The sequence below is a fragment of the Podarcis liolepis genome (genome assembly GCF_965112155.1).
Source record: "Podarcis liolepis genome assembly, chromosome: 4".
In the NCBI taxonomy this organism is placed as follows: Eukaryota; Metazoa; Chordata; class Lepidosauria; order Squamata; family Lacertidae; genus Podarcis; species Podarcis liolepis.
This window is the reverse complement of record NC_139558.1, coordinates 32820102-32838698: the sequence shown is the minus strand read 5'-3', so window position 1 is coordinate 32838698 and position 18597 is coordinate 32820102. Positions and strand designations below refer to the sequence as shown.

The following is an 18597-nucleotide window of genomic DNA, read 5'->3' as shown; positions in this document are numbered from 1 at the left end:
TATATATCCGACATTAAGCTTCTGAAGGACCGCCTGGATCAGAAAATAAAAGAGACCTGCCGCCCCCCACCCGCGCCCCCCTGACCTGCCCCACAGGGGCTTCTGGAGATCTCTTCTAAGAAAACTGTTGCCCTTGTTTTATCTTAACTTTTTAAAAACAAATACCCCCCCCGCCAAAGCTTGTCATAATCTGTGGTAAAAACACTTAGTATTTATTTGTATAAATAATACATTATTATTATATTATTATTATTAGTGGTGTCCACCAGAAAACAATCCATAAACCCCTTGCACAAATAAATAAATAAATGCAAACTGTGCAACTGGCAACTTGTTGATTGCTCATCCAGCAAAGTAAATGTCTGCATCCACACTAGCATCTTTTCTTTTGTTTGTTCAGTAATTTGTACTGTTTATATCCCAGTCCTCCATCATGGAACCTAAAGTGGAGTTGTTGTTTATTGAATTGATATACTGCCCTGTTCCCGGAGTTAAGGAGCAGTTACTAAGTAAGTTGGAGAGAGAGAGCCAAGAAAAGCAGGATGCTATTTCTTTTGAATCCAATGTTGTGTCTATGGGAGAGGCCAGAACCTATTGGACTGTATTGCTGGACATTCCTCTGTTGGATTCAGGCTGTATATATGTGTAAATAAACCATGTATCATAAAGACACCACAGTCTCCACTGTGTCTCATTGTCCTAAAGGAAACTCACACCCTGGACAAAGCATCTGCAACCGCTGAAATCTTGCACCACTTGTGGAAATGGGGGGGGGGGGATATAACACTATTCTTTTAAAAAGGTTTATTTTCTATGTGCATTTATTTTTCTGATATTCAGTGTAGCCCTTTAAGAGTTTTTCTTCTGCCCTTGACTCATGGGTAACTTAATTGCTTTTATTTGAGTGCCTCCATAGAATCAAATTCCAGCTTTGCCAATTTCATTTTAATGTCTTTGGTTTATTATTGGACCACACAAAGTCCACCAAAAACTACATAACTCATTGCTCCAGGGCGTTTGCAACAGATGGATGAAAACGTGTGTGAAGCAATGCACAGCTGTTTCTACATATTTGTGTGTGTACACAGAAAACGACATCTGCTCCGGATCTTGTGTGTCAGCACACACAAAATACTGCTTTCTACAAATGCTAGCACACACAGAGACAGAACAACAAAATCTTAGTAAAATAAGCCAACGTACATTTAGCGACTATGTCTATGTAAATATCTGGATTCCTCTCCCCGCCTCCCCCATTGTAACAATAGCCTCAAGAGAGCTTGCACCGAGGAGACTGCTCTGCATGTAAGTGGAAGATCGATTACCTTGTAACCAAACGGTTTTGCATAGGTAGCCGAACGTTATAGACAAGATCACATTAACTCTGGCTGTGTGTATAATGTTGAAATCAGCCTGATCGCATCTCTCATACAAGACAGGGCTGCATTGCAGGCACAGCCCGCAGAGTTTGCATGCAACGCCAGACGTCTCCCGCACTGCCGCACTCTACCTGCTTTTATCAGTATCATTCATTACAGGACATTCCTAGCTGCTGTCTGCTACAGAGGCTTAGCCGAGACGGGGATACATTTGGGGATTAAAGTGCAAGGATAATCTATGTTTAACACGCTGTTGCTGTCAGGGGTGGAAAATAAAGGATGAAGAGGCCTCCTCTGAAATGCAGCTGCCTTTGACTGACATCTAGTGGGCAAAAGGAGGAGCTGCAGGGAGCAAGTATATAGAAAACCAGGAAGCAAAAACAAAACAAAACCAACACTCTGATTTTTAAAGTATGAAATGGTTTCAAAACCATGAGAACCCAGAGGTTGAAAGGGAGGGTGTGTCAGAAGGGAAATGAATGGAGAGAGAGATATGTAACTTTGTATTAAAGTAACTTTTTTGTATGTAACTTTCTATATTTGTAATATTTTATCTGTTGCTGCTTCAGTTTTTTGTAGAGGGCTTATAGTGATGTTTTTAATATATTAAATAGAAATTAAATAATCAAATAAAGTTATCCCTAATCTCTTTCATTGTGTAATATGAAAACAGGCGAGCATGTGCCCCAGTACAGTGATTTACTAGAGAAAGTGTCAAGATTATTTACAGATGCCACCGAGTTTTGCATAAGTAAAAAAAAAATCTACGGCAAATTTAGATTTTCCCCCACCCCCAAGTTTGTTCTTACTGATTTTATTGCTTTATCCTCTTTGTAAAACCACCTCGAGGTTTTCTACCATCAATATATATATACTTTATGGAATAAATACCTCTTTAAATGTAGCTCATAGTATTGACACTACAACCAGGATGCTTGCCAGGGTCCACTCACAGAAGTTGCCCCACTGAAGGACACTTTGCTCAGTTCTTGATGGCCCTTATACTTGAGCACAGCTTTAAAGCTCCACATTGCCATCAACCCTTGACCACAACATCCCTACAACAAACAGCTTCCTTGCCACGTTATGGCTGGTGCCTACCGCTGCCACTGTCCCTTCAGAAGGATGAAACTTAAGTGTAATAATATAAGACAGCTGCTTGCATTCTAAAACTATTTAACTCTGCTGTGGCATTAACTGTACTACAATCAGCTGGAGGTCAGATTAAAATTGTGGCTCCGCACAACGATTAAAATAGCATTATTTGCCCTGTTAAAATATTGTCTGCCTGTCCATATGGCAGAATGTAATCATGACATCAAGGGAAAATATCTGCTATTAAAATGCAAGGGCAGGAACAGATCACTTCCTGTATGTTTTTAAATCTTATTTTTAGGAACAGTTTCACACTGGTGCAGCAATTTTATTTTGTTTTTGAATATAGCTACATGGACGTGTCTCTGCATTCTCTCATATTGCACCAGCCCTTGGGTAGTGCAGAGATGCAATTTCCTTTTCCTTTTCCTTGATCTAAGTGCATGCAGAGGGAACAGCTTGCATATCTGCCTCTGCAGAGCTGGTCAAAGTCCTTCAGGTATGCTGGCTGCCTTAAACTCTTGCCTTGATCTCCACCCTTGCCTGGAATTCCTTCCTTGATGGGACATTGCAGGGCTTCTCCTGTGAGCTCTGAGCTCCCGCAGAACAGGACAGTTTCTCTTTCATGCAAAATAATTTGAGATCCCTTCATCCTCATCTGGAGTGAGGGTTGGCCCTATGGTTTAGAAACATGTACTGCTACAATAATGGCAGCTTTATACGTTTCCCAAAATGACTCAGATGAGACAAAATTGAGATGTTAAAGGTGTCGAGTTCATGGTTTATTTTCACATTAAAAAAGTAATCTTATCGATGAATTAATATTTATAATATAAAAGTGCTTTTTTAAAAAACAGAACAAAAACAAATCCTTAAGGCTCATTCTGTAACATTACAGTAGGGTTTTTCACCATTCCAGGAACTGTGCTACATGAGTTTTGTATGAATGGTAGAAACAGCAAAATCTCCAAACAGCAAAACAATTTGTCAATAATATTTCATCACTTTATACACATGAACTTTAACTATGTAAAAGAGCTATGTAAAAGAGCTATAAACAAACAAACCTCTCACATTATTTTCTTTATCATGAAGTGGGGCCAACGGATTTAATATTTTATTTGCAAACATGGCATTGAATAAATGTTATCTGCTGAGCTATGTCAAGTAGTTTGATACTCTAGGAGGCAGAATAATACAGACGTTGCTTGCACATCCTGCGATTCCTATTACAAAATTTGGGAGACCATCAAGTTCAAATAGTACATAAGCAGGCTATTCACTCCATCAGTCACATGCTTGGCTGAGACGAAACTCTCAGGAAATGACAAACCACTCACATTGATGCAGTTCTAATGACGTGAATATACACTGGTACAAACAGCATGTGAATCAACCCCTCAAGATTAAGAACACACCTGTATTCATTATCATCAACAAATGGACACACCAATGGATGCATCATTTCAGCTCCAGCTATACTGCTTGAGGAATTGAGACAGACTTGCTGCAGATCGGCTTAGTATTTTGATTGGCTTCCTGTTTTTGGTCTCAAAGAGGCAAAATGGAAAAAGCACTTTGCAGTTCATTCTTGTCATGTATCATGTATGTTTTGTAGTTATGCTGTTAAAAAGAATATGACTCCCTTCCCTTCCTAATTCACTATGTATTGCTTGGATCGACACTCTGACATTGCTACTTCTAATTAAATGGATAATAGGTTTGGCATAAATAATTCACCGCAAAGTGATCAAAATGCAGGAGCCATAGCCTCAGATGAGTATTGTCTAAGAAGAAAGTTATCTGCAACTACAAGGGTGTTTTGGAAAGTTAGGTCGAAGAAAGTTGCCCATGACATAGAGCTGGGGAGAGAGTCATAACTCAGGATGCAGTAGGTCCAAATTTCAGTTCCTGATATTTCCAAGTAGGACTGGGAGAGACCCCCTTTGTCTAAAACCTTGGAGAGCTGCGGCCTGTGAAAATAAGAGTGAGCTAGACAGACCAAAAGGCAGTTCCCTGGGCTCCTTGATATTGCTGTTCCTTTCTGGTGCACCCTTGGAGACTGGGGAGGAAATGCCAACTGATTCAATAAATTAATAACTTCAAACCTTTCAATATATATATATATACATATACATACATATATACATACACACACACACTTTAGAGCATAAATTACTGTACAGAATACTTCCCTTTCTTAAGTTGCTCAGTGAGTGTAAACAATAAAAACACGCCATTGTAATGACATACACAGAAGAACTGTATTGAGACCATGTAAATGCTAGCAGAAAGTTGCCAGACTTATAGATAGCACTCTATCGCCTTTCCTGTTTTTTCAAAACAATGCTGGCACCAAGAGAAAACCCCCCCTGTAACTATGGACTAATTGAGTTCTAAGTTAAGGAGTGTGAGAGAAATGGAAACAGATCATTATAACATGACAACATTAAGTTCTAGCAGGAATTTCCTAAAGGTTGCTGATACTGTACAGTGGTACCTCGGGTTACATACGCTTCAGGTTACACACTCCGCTAACCCAGAAATAGTGCTTCAGGTTAAGAACTTTGCTTCAGGATGAGAACAGAAATTGTGCTCCGGCGGCACGGCGGCAGCGGGAGGCCCCATTAGCTAAAGTGGTGCTTCAGGTTAATAACAGTTTCAGGTTAAGAACAGACCTTCGGAACGAATTAAGTACTTAACCCGAGGTACCACTGTATAGTGGAAACTGCCCCCCCTGCACTGGCATACAGCAGAATTACTGACATACACAAAAATGAATGAGTATAATCTGGGGCACATTTGCAACTGATGGCTAATGCTAACATATTACCAGGTGGGCTGTCCGATACATAATTGGCCACAATGCCTGCAATTGTGGCCTCTGGAAAAATGTGAATTCTGGCCAGCCATATCTGTGACCACCATGTTTAAGTGATATTTACCCATGGCAAGCACTTGCCAAAGGATTGGTGGGCCTACATGAGCATCTTGAGTGAACCTGCATCAGACATGCACCTATATTTGTGGCCGCTTCATACAACTGCTAGTCATGTGATGGATACTTGAAATACAACTTGGAAAGCTTGCATGTAGTAATGTTACTTGTTCAAGTTAATATAAAAGTGATTTGCAAAGGCACAAAATAAGTAAATATGGGAATGCAGAAATAAAAAAGGCAATTAAAAAAACAACACCTACCAGCAGGCTGCCCAAGATGTACTGTTCATAGAAACCTATCACCACACAGGATTTGGCTTATGGGAAACCAAATGGCTAGGCATCTATCTTGCCCTCATTTTTCCTCATCACATGATGCAACAGGTGGCCATGATCTCACATGGCAACACTGAGATTGACCATAGAGCAAATGGTTACCTCACCACACAAAATAGTCTGGGGGTGTTCCACTTGTAAAGATATTTTTTTTCCAATAGTTTTATCTTCTATGTTAAAAAGATGTGCAGAAATAAAAGTCACCACGTCTTAGATTATGATATGGACTAGAGCAATGGCTTCTCAGGAAATTGTGGGTTGAAATAGAATTATTATTTAACAAGATTTTGTTAAAATGATTTTTGGTTGCGCAAAAAGAAGAGAAAATGATTTTGTGAAATCCAGTTGTGATTGTTTGCTACTATTGATCATTTAGACCACAATCCTAAACACACAGAACAGGTTGGACTGAGCAGAGGTGTTGCTCAGTTCTCCTGGCTGAACTGGCGTTCTAGTGATCACAAGTGTCCATCAGCACCAAAGTTCCTTTCCATTAGCAGAGAGAGACATGTTTAATCCAAGTAGGTTTGTGAACCCTGGTTTTGTTTAAAAATTGCAGCCAAAAAGTGGAGGGAAATGGTCAATTGCAGTCGTGGATAGATGCCTTAAGTACAAACTAAGGCGAGTGGTGCTGTGGGTTAAACCAGAGCCTAGGGCTTGCCGATCAGAAGGTCGGCGGTTCGAATCCCCGCGACGGGGTGAGCTCCCGTTGCTCGGTCCCAGCTCCTGCCAACCTAGCAGTTCGAAAGCACATCAAAGTACAAGTAGATAAATAGGTACCGCTCCGGCGGGAAGGTAAATGGCATTTCAGTGCGCTGCTCTGGTTCGCCAGAAGCGGCTTAGTCATGCTGGCCACATGACCCAGAAGCTGTACGCTGGCTCCCTCGGCCAATAAAGCGAGATGAGCGCCACAACCCCAGAGTCGGTCACGACTGGACCTAATGGTCAGGGATCCCTTTACCTTTAAGGGCTGAATATTTGCCCTCATTAAAAAAATAAAAATCTGGCTATATAAAAATCCTGTATAATTGGTGGAAATTTACATCTGAATGCTAATGTATAGTTCCAAAGGCAAACTATTTCAAGCTTTACACACTAGAAATTCATTGCTAATTTAAATTGGTGTCATCTCATTGCTCATAAATCCATATAATGAAGAAGTCCATGGGCATTACTGGGATTGCGCCAGTATAAGTAATCAAAGACTCTGCTCAGAAATTATATGAACCTAGAATACTGGTCTCTTAGTATGTAAGGCAATTCTTCTACTTTAAACTGATCACTTTTATAAATTATCTACACCTATTTGTGTTCTTACTTTGATCCCATGCAAGGCAGATGTGGTGCCTTAGTAAGTTCCTATACAGTAGTTGCACACAGCTGCACTCCCTTAAATGGTTCTGAAAACAGTAATTTTATCAGTCTGAAAAACTATGGTATGTACACACAGGCGATACTCGTGAATGTTACAGGAACTTACAGAGCAGTCATGTGCGTGTTTACCTGGAAACAAACTACACAGTGTTCAATTGTGCTTACTCCCTAGAAAGTGTGTTTAGGATTGCACCCTTAATTTGTTGGCAATGTTCACTTCTGAAGAGATGAATTGTTTAGTTTGAAAATTGTCTTGCATCTTTAGTACTGAAAACTGCAATGCCAAAATCAGTAAACGAAGCTCTGGCTTCATTTGTATGTATGTTGTATGTATGTTATTTTTTTTAAAAAAACTGAGGCCCTGCTCAAGTATCACATTCAGTATCAACTGAATTATAAATTCATTTTTCTGAAGTCAGTTCTGAGAAATCTAACTAATGTTAATGGAATGACTAAACGTATTATGTGATTCAGAATGGGATGCAAAATAAGTATTGAACATTCCAGGATATAAATGCTGAACAATTAAGATTGATCAAAAACAAAAATGAAATTATTAAATAAGGTTCTGTATTCATTGGTCCTCAGAATGATAGTGAGATTCTTATACTGTATCACTTCCTGATCATTGGGTGGGTGAGAGGGAATTCTTCCTTTTTCTGTACCCATTGTGTGTATGTGTATATATTGTATGTGTGTATATTTTGTCTACTGTATTCAGGTGAGTATTCCATGCATCTGACAAAATGGACTCTGGCCCATGAAAGTTTGTGCCACAATACATTTGTTAATATTCAAAGGCTCCACAAGACACTTTCTTGTTTTCATTAAAAAAAAAAGAATAATCTATCAAAAGGACAAGACAGTTGATGCGGCTTTCTCTGACTGAAATCGAATCTGATTATTGCTAGATTTGTTTTCTTGGTCAGCAGGCACTGAAGAGAATTTATAAATATGGAACAATAAAAAGCACAGGTATAGAAGAAAATAATGGATTATTTTTAGTACAGAAGGCAGCAAACCAAGCTTTGCACATAAACAGAATTGAATGTAATTAAATTTGAACTAGAAAAAAATTGCTAATATGCTACATTGCTAGAATGTTTATCAGAAGGTGTGTGTACGTTTATGCACTGGTTCTGCGGCATTATTGGTGGAATCAGCTACAATTTGTTTTGAAATGTCGCCGTTGGTAAAGAAATAATACTTTCCCCAATACCTTTACATTCTATGTCATTATTCCACCTCCCTATAACCAGTTTTAAAGACTGTTCCCTAGTATAGTATATGCATATGTATAAATGGCTTTCTGAAAAAATATAATTTAAAAATCAAATATTACATTCTACATGTAATCTAGTTTTTTTTTGTTTTTTTTAGCCACAAAACATAGAAGGCCTTATGAATTGAATATTGTTCTATGTAAATCACAAGGGTAGTCAATTAGAAGCTTGTGGACATGATCTGGCCAACAATGACCCCAAAATATTCGAATCAAGGTATGATAAAAAGTTTATCCTCCGTTTCATTCAAAAAAGAAGGAAGCCATTTTCAGATTGCTAAGTAATAAACATGTTTCACACTTTAATATGGCATTATTGTGATTACGTATGTTTACCGTATATGCTGTTGTGTCTGAGTGCAGATGTTCTGTAACTAGGAAACCCTTACTGCTAAATGCTAACGTATATGGAACCTAACCATTCATAAGGCTCATGGGAGCAGGGCAGGTCCAAGACATTTTGGCACTTGAGGCAGATCCCCAAATGGTGTCCCCAGTGCCCCCCACACAAGGGAAGAAGGGGGTCAGGGTAGATCTACATCAGGAACAAAGGTGGGGGAAGAGAAGAAAGATCAACATCAGGATCTGCTGCGCCAGGTGGACCCTGCCTCATAAGGGGCTGGCCCTGGCGGGGAGGGATGAATGTCCGTTTCCATGCAAACTGGTATCTAGACTATTGTCTGGCAAACAGAAGCGCTCCCAAGGAACACAAATTGGTCATCTCTCTTAAAATGTAAATCACAGAATAAACATAGTTTACGATAGAGCAAATCTGCCTATGAAACTGCACTTGGCCTAGTTTACGAAACCACATCTTTTCAGAAAAGCTAAGCAGAGATTTATGAACACACTTAATATCACATAGAAAAGACTTTTCTGAATAAGATGTAATGTTTATTATACCTGGATAATCAACCCATAGTTTTCTATTGGAGGAGTGTGTGTGTGTGTGTGTGTACGTGTGTGTTTGTATATATGTGAGAGGGTTTGTTCTAACACACCTATGTTTAGTTTTCTTCTGTAAAGAAGTGATATTTGGAGACTATTAAAGTATAATGCATCGGAAGAGACAAACATTGCATAATATACATACACACCTATTTCTGTACTCTGGAAAAAAAAATTGTTCCATGTTAAAGAAAGGTTCACATTTGTTTGAAGCAATGCTGTGGTTGCGTATTTCTGTAGCACAGTGTCTAGAATAACTGAATTGTCTGTGGGAGAGTCTAGTGTCCAGATGAATGCCACAGTTATTATGACAACTGAGTACTGCTCTTTATCCAGTGGAGTCCTTGTTGGGTGTATTGTACCAGGTGTTCCATACTGCTGTGCAAGGTGACAGGTCCCATCAGTGCATCCAAATCATTAAAGAAATCTAGGGAATAAAACATTAGAAAAACCAATACTGATTACTCCTGGTTGCATGATAGGCATTTTTAAAATTTCTAATTAATGCACATAATATATTGGTAACGTAGGCACAATTTAATTCATGGTTAAAGGGTTTGTTTGAGGCTTCTAATGCCTTTACTGCAACCTTTCCATCACTGAACGATTTTATATAGAAACAATAAGGTTGGTTCCCCAGCCTTTTCTTTCTTAACGGTTCATTGATTTTTGTGCAAAAGAAGAATGGTTACTTGTTTCCTGGTTTACAAAACAGCCCTGATTCAGCTAAAGTTATTTGTGAGTGACTAAGCCCCATTAAAAGTGCTGAAACAGGAGTTCGTAACAGGCTGTAGCATACCATTCTGAGATACAATTCACCCACATCCATCATAATGTGGGCTCCAGTTAGCATAGTGTCATTAGTGCAGGTGTCCACTAATGGTCTAATTTTGCTGAATGATTTTCAGTTATTGGAGCCAAAGGGTGTGGGCAAGATGACTGGTAGAGTCTGGACACCTGAATGCTCCACCCTTGCTCTAGCAAGAAGGGGATATCTTCTCTGGGTCCATAAGGTTGTAAATGCCTCTTGAATGAGCAGCTCCAGCTTTTGAAAAAGAAGTTATAATTCAGCCGCTCCTGAAGAAACCAAGCTTGGACCCATATACAGTGGTACCTCTGGTTACATACGCTTCAGGTTACAGACTCCGCTAACCCAGAAATAATACCTTGGGTTAAGAACTTTGCTTCAGGATGAGAACAGAAATCACGCAGCGGTGGCATGGCAGCAGTGGGAGGCCCCGTTAGCTAAAGTGGTGCTTCAGGTTAAGAAGAAGAAGAAGAAGAAGAAGAGTTTGGATTTGATATCCCGCCTTTCACTCCCCTTCAGGAGTCTCAAAGCAGCTAACATTCTCCTTTCCCTTCCTCCCCCACAACAAACACTCTGTGAGGTGAGTGGGGCTGAGAGACTTCAAAGAAGTGTGACTGGCCCAAGGTCACCCAGCAGCTGCATGTGGAGGAGCGGAGACACGAACCCGGTTTCAGGTTAAGAATGGACCTCCGGAACGAATTAAGTACGTAACCAGAGGTACCACTGTAATGTTATCCGCTGTAGTTAACATAGCCTTTCTAGACAAAGGTGATTGAGAGAGTGGTGACCAGTCAACTCCAAGTCGTTCTTGGAGTTTGGGACTCTGGTCACTGTTGAAAGAAAAACAGGCGCTTTCTTCCTCATTCTGTGATGCCAGTGGCAAGTCAGAGAGATGGGAAGGAGCATCAGGATAAGTGGCAGAATGAGCTGGTGCCCAATCCTGCTTCATCAGCAGGTGCATAGACTTAAGCGTGGGTCAAAACGGCTTGTCAACAATCCTGGCCAATTTTAGTGATTTTTCAAACACCTACCTTGGTTTTCCTTGGCAAGATTGTCAGCCATCTCCCAGTAGTCATAACTGTGCAAGATGCTGTTGGTGATGCTGACGTGATTGGCTGCCATCTGGTGAATCCGTTGTGGAATGCTGATGATGGAGGAGGGGGAGGGGGCTCTGGTGCTTCCCTGGGACCCTACAGAACTCACAGGAGATGGGCTGGGTGAAACTGGAGAGGGTGTTCCCGTATACCTGCAAAACCAAAGTTTATTGAAGGATATTAAAAACTGTGTACATATACTCAAGATGCCAGCGGTGGAAGCTGGTCCATTATGGTATGGCCCCACCAGTCTCAGTGTGCCCTCAGCCAGCCCCCACCAGCCTGCCTTATTCTGACTTGAAAACGGGGGGCAATGGCTGACATCCTCCTCCTTCTCCTTGGTCTCCATGTTGTACTTGCAGAACTCAACAGGCAAGAGGATGGAGTTAAAACAAACAAGCTTTGCCTGTTGTTGGTAAGACTACTGTCTGGACTCCCTGTCTTCTTGCCCTACCAGTTCCAATGGACACCAGCCACCACAGGATATCCGTAAACATAAATGGTTTCAAGTTCACCCAGGCTAGTGTTCCCCTGACCTATCGACTTCCACATCCTGCCCTTCCTTACAACAAGCTTCATTATTCTTTCCCAATACTTTTTTTAAGGGTTGCAAGTTTTTCCTGGTATTTGTGGGTATGTTGTTTCAGAATACAGCAAACCCCCAGCAAGGCAGAGAAAACAGCTCTTGCAGCTCTTCCTCTACAATTTATAGAGGGCCCAGAAAGAAAGCAATAATGATGCTGGCTGGAGGGTTCAGTGACGCAGAAGCAAAGCAAGGCTATTTCACGCAATTACTATTTGGGTGCACAGTTAAAGATTCTTAAAACTGAATGCAAACAAATATAAAGCACGAATGTGACAAACAGGTTTTCAAAAATGCATGCACCCCAGGTACACCCTTTGGGAGAATCAAAATAGGAATGTACTTACCCTTTGTAGCAAATTCAGGCTTGTTGCCATGCAATGAGCGAAGCAGTCTCAAAGCCCTTTCAGGTTACTTTTTATTTTATTTTAAATAAAGCCTGTTCATCTGATCAAAGCCCACTGCTATTGTTACAGCTTCTTTATAAACAGCACCCCTAAGTTGCTAGTGTGGATGGCTGAATGAAATCTTAGCATAGGATAGTGGAGCAGTAAACTTACTTTCCACTGGCACCCCAGGGGGACGGTACTTGAGCAACTTTAGATGAATTCTGCAGAGAGGGAAAATATGTTACAAGTAACTAAAAGATTTGTAATGAGTGCCAACAGGACACAGCGCAGAAGAAAAGTGAGAACATTTTACAGCACAATCCTATACGTTACTCAGAACTAAGTCCAGCTGCCATGTCAATGGCAACCACACATCTCCGTATGATATGCACCTCAAATTTTATTTACAAATTGAAGTGTTCAGAAAAGTGGCCAGTATTGTTTCCAGTATTCAGGAGCAATAATGCCACCCTCCCCCCAAATATATTCAGGTTTTCCCAAGACAAGAAGGTACCTTGAAATACTCAATAAGTGCTTTTGAATATTTTACGGCATGGTCTCTTTTGAGTCGAAACATTCTCCAATATAGAATTGCCAGGCAGCGGTAACTATAAGGAAAGGAGAGAGAGAGAACGTTTCAAAGATAGCACTTCAGTTTTAATCACCAAGCTAGAAAACATTCTAGGATTACTTATTAACGCTGACAACAATAGTTCGGAAAGGAGATGGAGATAACACAACAGAGCCATCAATGCTTGTGCTGTGTGTGCTTATTTCTTTTGTTCTGCTCTCTTCTCTGGGCAATCAGGAGCTGAAAGTTGTTGAAGCCCTATAGGAAACAGGTCTGCAAAACACGTTTGGACAGAAAAAAAATAAGGGTGCACTTCACAAGCAGTGATTGCACCATCCTATCATCTTCAGGTCTCTGCTAAAACTATCACCTCCTAACACATTTCATCTATTCATTAAATTCCTTCAGCTCTCTTCAGAACCATTCTCTACAAACACTACAGGCCGGGCTGTGCTCAAGCACAGCTTCTCTGAGCCTGGCACAAGCTCCTATTACTCCCTCTACCACCATGGAAGGCGTTGCCTGTTTTACAAAAAAATGGAGACCCGGTTTAGCTTCTTTCAATTGCCTTTGTTCAAATGCCTTATGTTTCTGGGTGCGTGATTCGTGTTTATAGCCAGATAAGGCAATACTGCAAGTATGTTTATGTAAATGCCCCTTAGATGTCATTCCTGGTCTTATGTGCCACACCATGACTGTGTAAACCAGAGTCCTAACTGATTTACTCACATATGTTCCTGAGGCTTGTAAATCCTATTAGCGGCACTGGCTCTTGCCATCTGTGGGATCTTAACGTCCCAGGTTATTTTGGCACTTGTCCCTCCCTCCTGCTGCCAGTCAGCTGCCACATCTTGGAGGAACCAAGGAGCTACTGGACATGAATGAGGATATCAAGAGATGGTAGCATATGTCTCTCAGGTTATTAATCTTAGAATACCCTGAACAAGCACTGTCTGTCTCTCTAGGAGGGAGTTGGAATAAGTGTAAAAGATGTGCTTAATGTGCATGAAATGCTATGTTTGTGCGCATTGCATATAAAATGTGATGTGGAGGTTTGTATTTGTAGAATGCCTGTTTTGCAGAGAAATGCAACAAGTGCAAAAAGATGCATTTTGCAGCCAAAGCTGCAACAAGGGGGGGGTGGAGTATTTCTTTTGGTGTTTATGTTAGTAGTTGATGATTCATCCTTGGGTGTCTTGGGCTCTCTCTGGAAGCTGCCAGCATATTGAAGCAGAAACTTGACTATCTGAATCTTCCTCTGGTCCCAGAGACTGAGCTACTGTAATTCACCGCATAATGATCGCCACTGCATCCCTTTCTTCCAGCCCTAAAATCGGTCCCAAAGCTTTCAACGCATAATCCTCACAGGAGACATACAGTAAACCCCTCGTTCAAAACCTGGCCAGGAAACTTGCCTGCTAAGCAGCCAAGGTGCTAAATGCTCAGTGGGGCCTTCGTGTTGGTGCTGACCTTTAAAGCCCTAAACGGCCTCAGTCCCGTATACCTGAAGGAGCGTCTCCACCCCCATTGTTCTGCCCGGACACTGAGGTCCAGCGCCGAGGGCCTTCTGGTGGTTCCCTCATTGCGAGAAGTAAGGTTACAGGGAACCAGACAGAGAGCCTTCTCAGTGGTGCCGCCCACCCTGTGGAACATCCTTCAGATGTGAAGGAAATAAGCAGCTATCTTATCTTTAAAAGACATCTGAAGGCAGCTCTGTTTAGGGAAGTTTTTAATATTTAATACTGTATTGTTTTTAACACTCGATTGGAGCCGCCCAGAGTGGCTGGGGAAACTCAGCCAGATGGGCGGGGTATAAATAATAATATATTATTTTTATTTTTATTCACCATCAACTGCCCCCTGCTCCACCCTCCGCCCCTCTTGCTGGTGCCACAGGCATGGCATCGCTGGGCACCTGATCTCCGTTAGCTCACTCTCGCCCCCACTCTCACTTCTTGCTACAATCGACTCAGGCAGCGCCTGGCTGTGCAAGGCCGGCGCTGCTTGGAGCGGAGTGTCTGCCAAGGTGCGAAGATTGATGTCCACTGTGCGGGGAGGCAGATGAGCAGCCCCGTAATTCACTGCATAGTCATTGCACCCCGCATTTTTGGACAGAAAAATCTGCATTAAAAACGTGACAACCATGCGGTCAATAATATACTGAGAAGTAAGAAAACTGGACTGCATTGCTAGTTGCTGAAGAGCGGTGTGTTGATTTACATTTACAACATTTTTGTAATGCGTTTAAAGACAACTTGCAGTGAAGCTTTGGAACCTTTGCTTGTGGTGGAGAGGTCTAGATCTAGAAGTCTAGGTCTGTAAATTCTGCTCACATTAACTCTAAAAGCCAGTAGCTCGTGATTCATTTATGTTATTTGCTCAGCACTTGCTCTGTTTAGACAATCCTTCTGATTGGCTCTAGCAAATTTTACCATTTGCTGGTATTGGACTGTTTTGGCCTCTTCACACTCCTCCTCAAGGATCAGATTCAGAGACTGGAATATTTATTAGATCTATTTCAACAGGCCTAACTGGTTTCAGTGCCATGGAACACCTAACATCAGCTTACGCTGGTGCACTAGCTGTGGCTTCTCCTAGGGTTTTTAAGCTGGAGCTAGTGGGACGCGGGTGGCGCTGTGGGTTAAACCACAGAGCCTAGGACTCGCTGATCAGAAGGTCGGCGGTTTGAATCCCCACAACCAGGTGAGCTCCCGTTGCTCGGTCTCTGCTCCTGCCCACCTAGCAGTTCGAAAGCACGTCAAAGTGCAAGTAGATAAATAGGTACCGCTCCGACGGGAAGGTAAACGGCGTTTCCGTGCGCTGCTCTGGTTCGCTAGAAGCGGCTTAGTCATGCTGGCCACATGACCCGGAAGCTGTACGCCGGCTCCCTCGGCCAATGAAGCTAGATGAGCGCCACAACCCCAGAGTTGGCCACGACTGGACCTAATGGTCAGGGGTCCCTTTACCTTAGTGGAACCACACCCCAACCTCAGCTGATGCCAGCCAACTCATTTCTCTCCATACATCTCCTTGAGAGGAGGGCCTAACTCCCTCCTGAAAAACCTTTACCTATAGCCAACCACTTCTCCAGGTGGGCCAGGTTTGCATCTGGTGTTTAAGACACTGCCTTTTCCTCAGGCTGGAGACCTGACTGGTCTTGATGTCAGCGGCTGGACTCACCCTGAGTGTAGAAGGCCTTCCTCAGCCTCCTCACTGGATCTGGGATCCCTGCACCCAGAGGGAGCCTGATTCAGGGCTTGGTCCTCCTGTGATGAGGAGTCCAATACCACAGATACGCTTTGCACAAAGATTACATGTGGGGTGGATTATATCTGGTCCTTATTGGGTATTGGTTCTCATCTCCCACTTTCCAAGGCATTTCCCAGTCATCTTCTAAACCCTGAAAATCGGTGTCTTTTTTAAAAAAAAGACTTTGCAGAACCCTCTCATCTATTTTAGCTGCACTAAATCTAACGTTCAGGTAGGCTTTTGAACAACTCCCCCACCCAATGAAATACTGGAGATGCATTTCACATTTTATTTTTCTTGTAAGAACTGCTGTGTGACTTTCATCTCCACTAGAGGGTAGCCTCTGCTTAGGAGATGAAATAGGTGGCCCTGGTTATGTGTATAACTGTAGTTCCATGGCATTCTGCCCAGCTTGCTTTGTATGAATCCAGGCAGCACAATAGAATTATAGTCCTGAAGTCATTACTCTCACCCTCTAACCTTCCCAGGTACAGTGAATATGCAAATGAAAGCAACTCATCCACTATGTGGCAAGCCGTGAGTTAGGAGTTGTTATTCAGTGCTGCTGAGAACGAACCCTCCCTCCACTTTCCCTCTGTTTGACCTTTCTTTTTAATGAGATGCAGTACCTTTTTTGCATTTGGATTAAGTCCCACTTGCTGGTGTGCTGCTGCTAGCTCTATGGAACTGTTTACAATCTCCAGTCTCTCTCTCTCTCTCCCCCCCCCCCCGCAAAAAAAACCCCACAAGGTCACTAAAACAAAATTCCTACCAATTAATTTTCTCCACCAAAGGTGCTTGCTAGCAAAGGAAAATTATATTATCTTTAAAGCTACATTACTCAACGTAATTTTATCTGGAAGTTTATTTTAAAATAAACTAAGGGAAGCAAAAAACAAAACAACCTCCTGCAGAGCAGAAGGGCGGAATATCTGTCCGGATCTTGATTTTCAGTATAAATGTTAAATAGAATTTACATCAACTATGAACTAAACCATGATAAAATGCTTTTTGAAATTATAGTAAAATCACAGGCTGAGAAGCCACCAGAACTTTAAGAACAGTCTCCCTGTGCCAGCTGCAGTTCAGAGCAATCCGTCATGTATATCAGCAGTGGGTGAGCATTCCTATTAAGATGAAAAATGAAGTCCTATCCAGTTCAACAGGGCTCAGATGGAACATTATGCTGCAGGTGTGCATCGAAAGGCGCTTCCATACTGGGCAAAGTGTGCAAAACTGCTTACACATGCAGGTCTCTGTTGTTGGCTAGGCCCTGATCCAGCTCTGGTACCTACACATGTAAGAACTAGCAGCCTTGGATGGAGCTGCACATTCCTACCCATATAAACGGAAGCATCCAGAAAATGCAGTAAGGGTTGTATAAGCACTGTATAAGCTATGGTTTCCCCAGTAGTGATGTATGGAAGTGAGAGCTGGACCATAAAGAAGGCTGATTGCTGAAGAATTGATGCTTTTGAATTATGGTGCTGGAGGAGACACTTGAGAGTCCCATGGACTGCAAGAAGCTCAAACCTATCCATTCTTAAGGAAATCAGCCCTGAGTGCTCACTGGAAGGACAGATCGTGAAGCTGAGGCTCCAATACTTTGGCCACCTCATGAGAAGAGAAGACTCCCTGGAAAAGACCCTGATGTTGGGAAAGATTGAGGGCACAAGGAGAAGGGGACGACAGAGGATGAGATGGTTGGACAGTGTTCTTGAAGCTAGTAACATGAGTTTGACCAAACTGCGGGAGGCAGTGGAAGACAGGAGTGCCTGATGTGCTCTGGTCCATGGGGTCACGAAAAGTCGGACACGACTAAACGACTAAACAACAACAAGCACTGCTATTCAGAAACAAATGTGCAACCCGACATACCTCTCTATTTAGTGGATCAGAAAGATCACATACAGTTGGGACTGTTTTCATACTGAGAGGCTTCCGTTGGGACTGCCATGTAGTGGGTCTCTTCTCTCCATCCTCTGGAGAAACTCTTGTATGCATCCTTCCCACTGGTGAATGGCCACTTGTGGTGAGGGTGTCAGGGTCCATCTGCCCCTTTCCTTAGAGGCCTAGGTAGGCTTGGAGGGAAGGGAACCTTGCTTCCCAGTAAACAACTTCTTCATGGGAGAGGCTGGTATGTGGAGCAGGACTTGGGTATGCTCATGAGAAATTCTTAAGGTTTTGATTTTTTTTTCCCTCTACCAACTAGGTATGCATTGGTTTGGGCTTGGTTTTTATTTATTTTTATACATAGTATTAGCTGTAAGGTAAAAGGTAAAGGACCCCTGATGGTTAAGTCCAGTAAAAGGCAACTGTGGGGTTGTGGCACTCATCTCGCTTTCAGGCTGAGGGAGCCAGCATTTGTCCACAGACAGCTTTCTGGGTCATGTGGTCAACATGACTAAACCACTTCTGGCGCAACGCAACACCGTGACAGAAAACAGAGTGCACAGAAACGCCGTTTACCTTCCTGTCACAGTGGTACCTAATTATCTACTTGCACTACCATGCTTTCGAACTGCTAGGTTGGCAGGAGCTGGGGCAGA

General features: G+C 42.2%; 1 protein-coding gene across 8 annotated transcripts in view; it reads right to left on the bottom strand.

Moving 5' to 3' along the window:
- Nucleotides 1-7891: 7891 nt before the first annotated feature.
- The window catches only part of AFF3 (ALF transcription elongation factor 3), a 233086-nt gene continuing 222380 nt past the window's right edge, over nt 7892-18597 (bottom strand). For all 8 annotated transcript variants that reach the window (XM_083501640.1, XM_083501638.1, XM_083501639.1 and 5 more), the window contains 4 exons: nt 12743-12836; nt 12400-12449; nt 11194-11408; nt 7892-9781 (listed from right to left, as the gene is read on the bottom strand). In XM_083501640.1, coding sequence (XP_083357766.1) covers nt 9660-9781; nt 11194-11408; nt 12400-12449; nt 12743-12836 — 481 coding nt within the window. In that variant the 3' untranslated portion in view covers nt 7892-9659. The remainder of the gene's footprint in view (nt 9782-11193; nt 11409-12399; nt 12450-12742; nt 12837-18597) is intronic.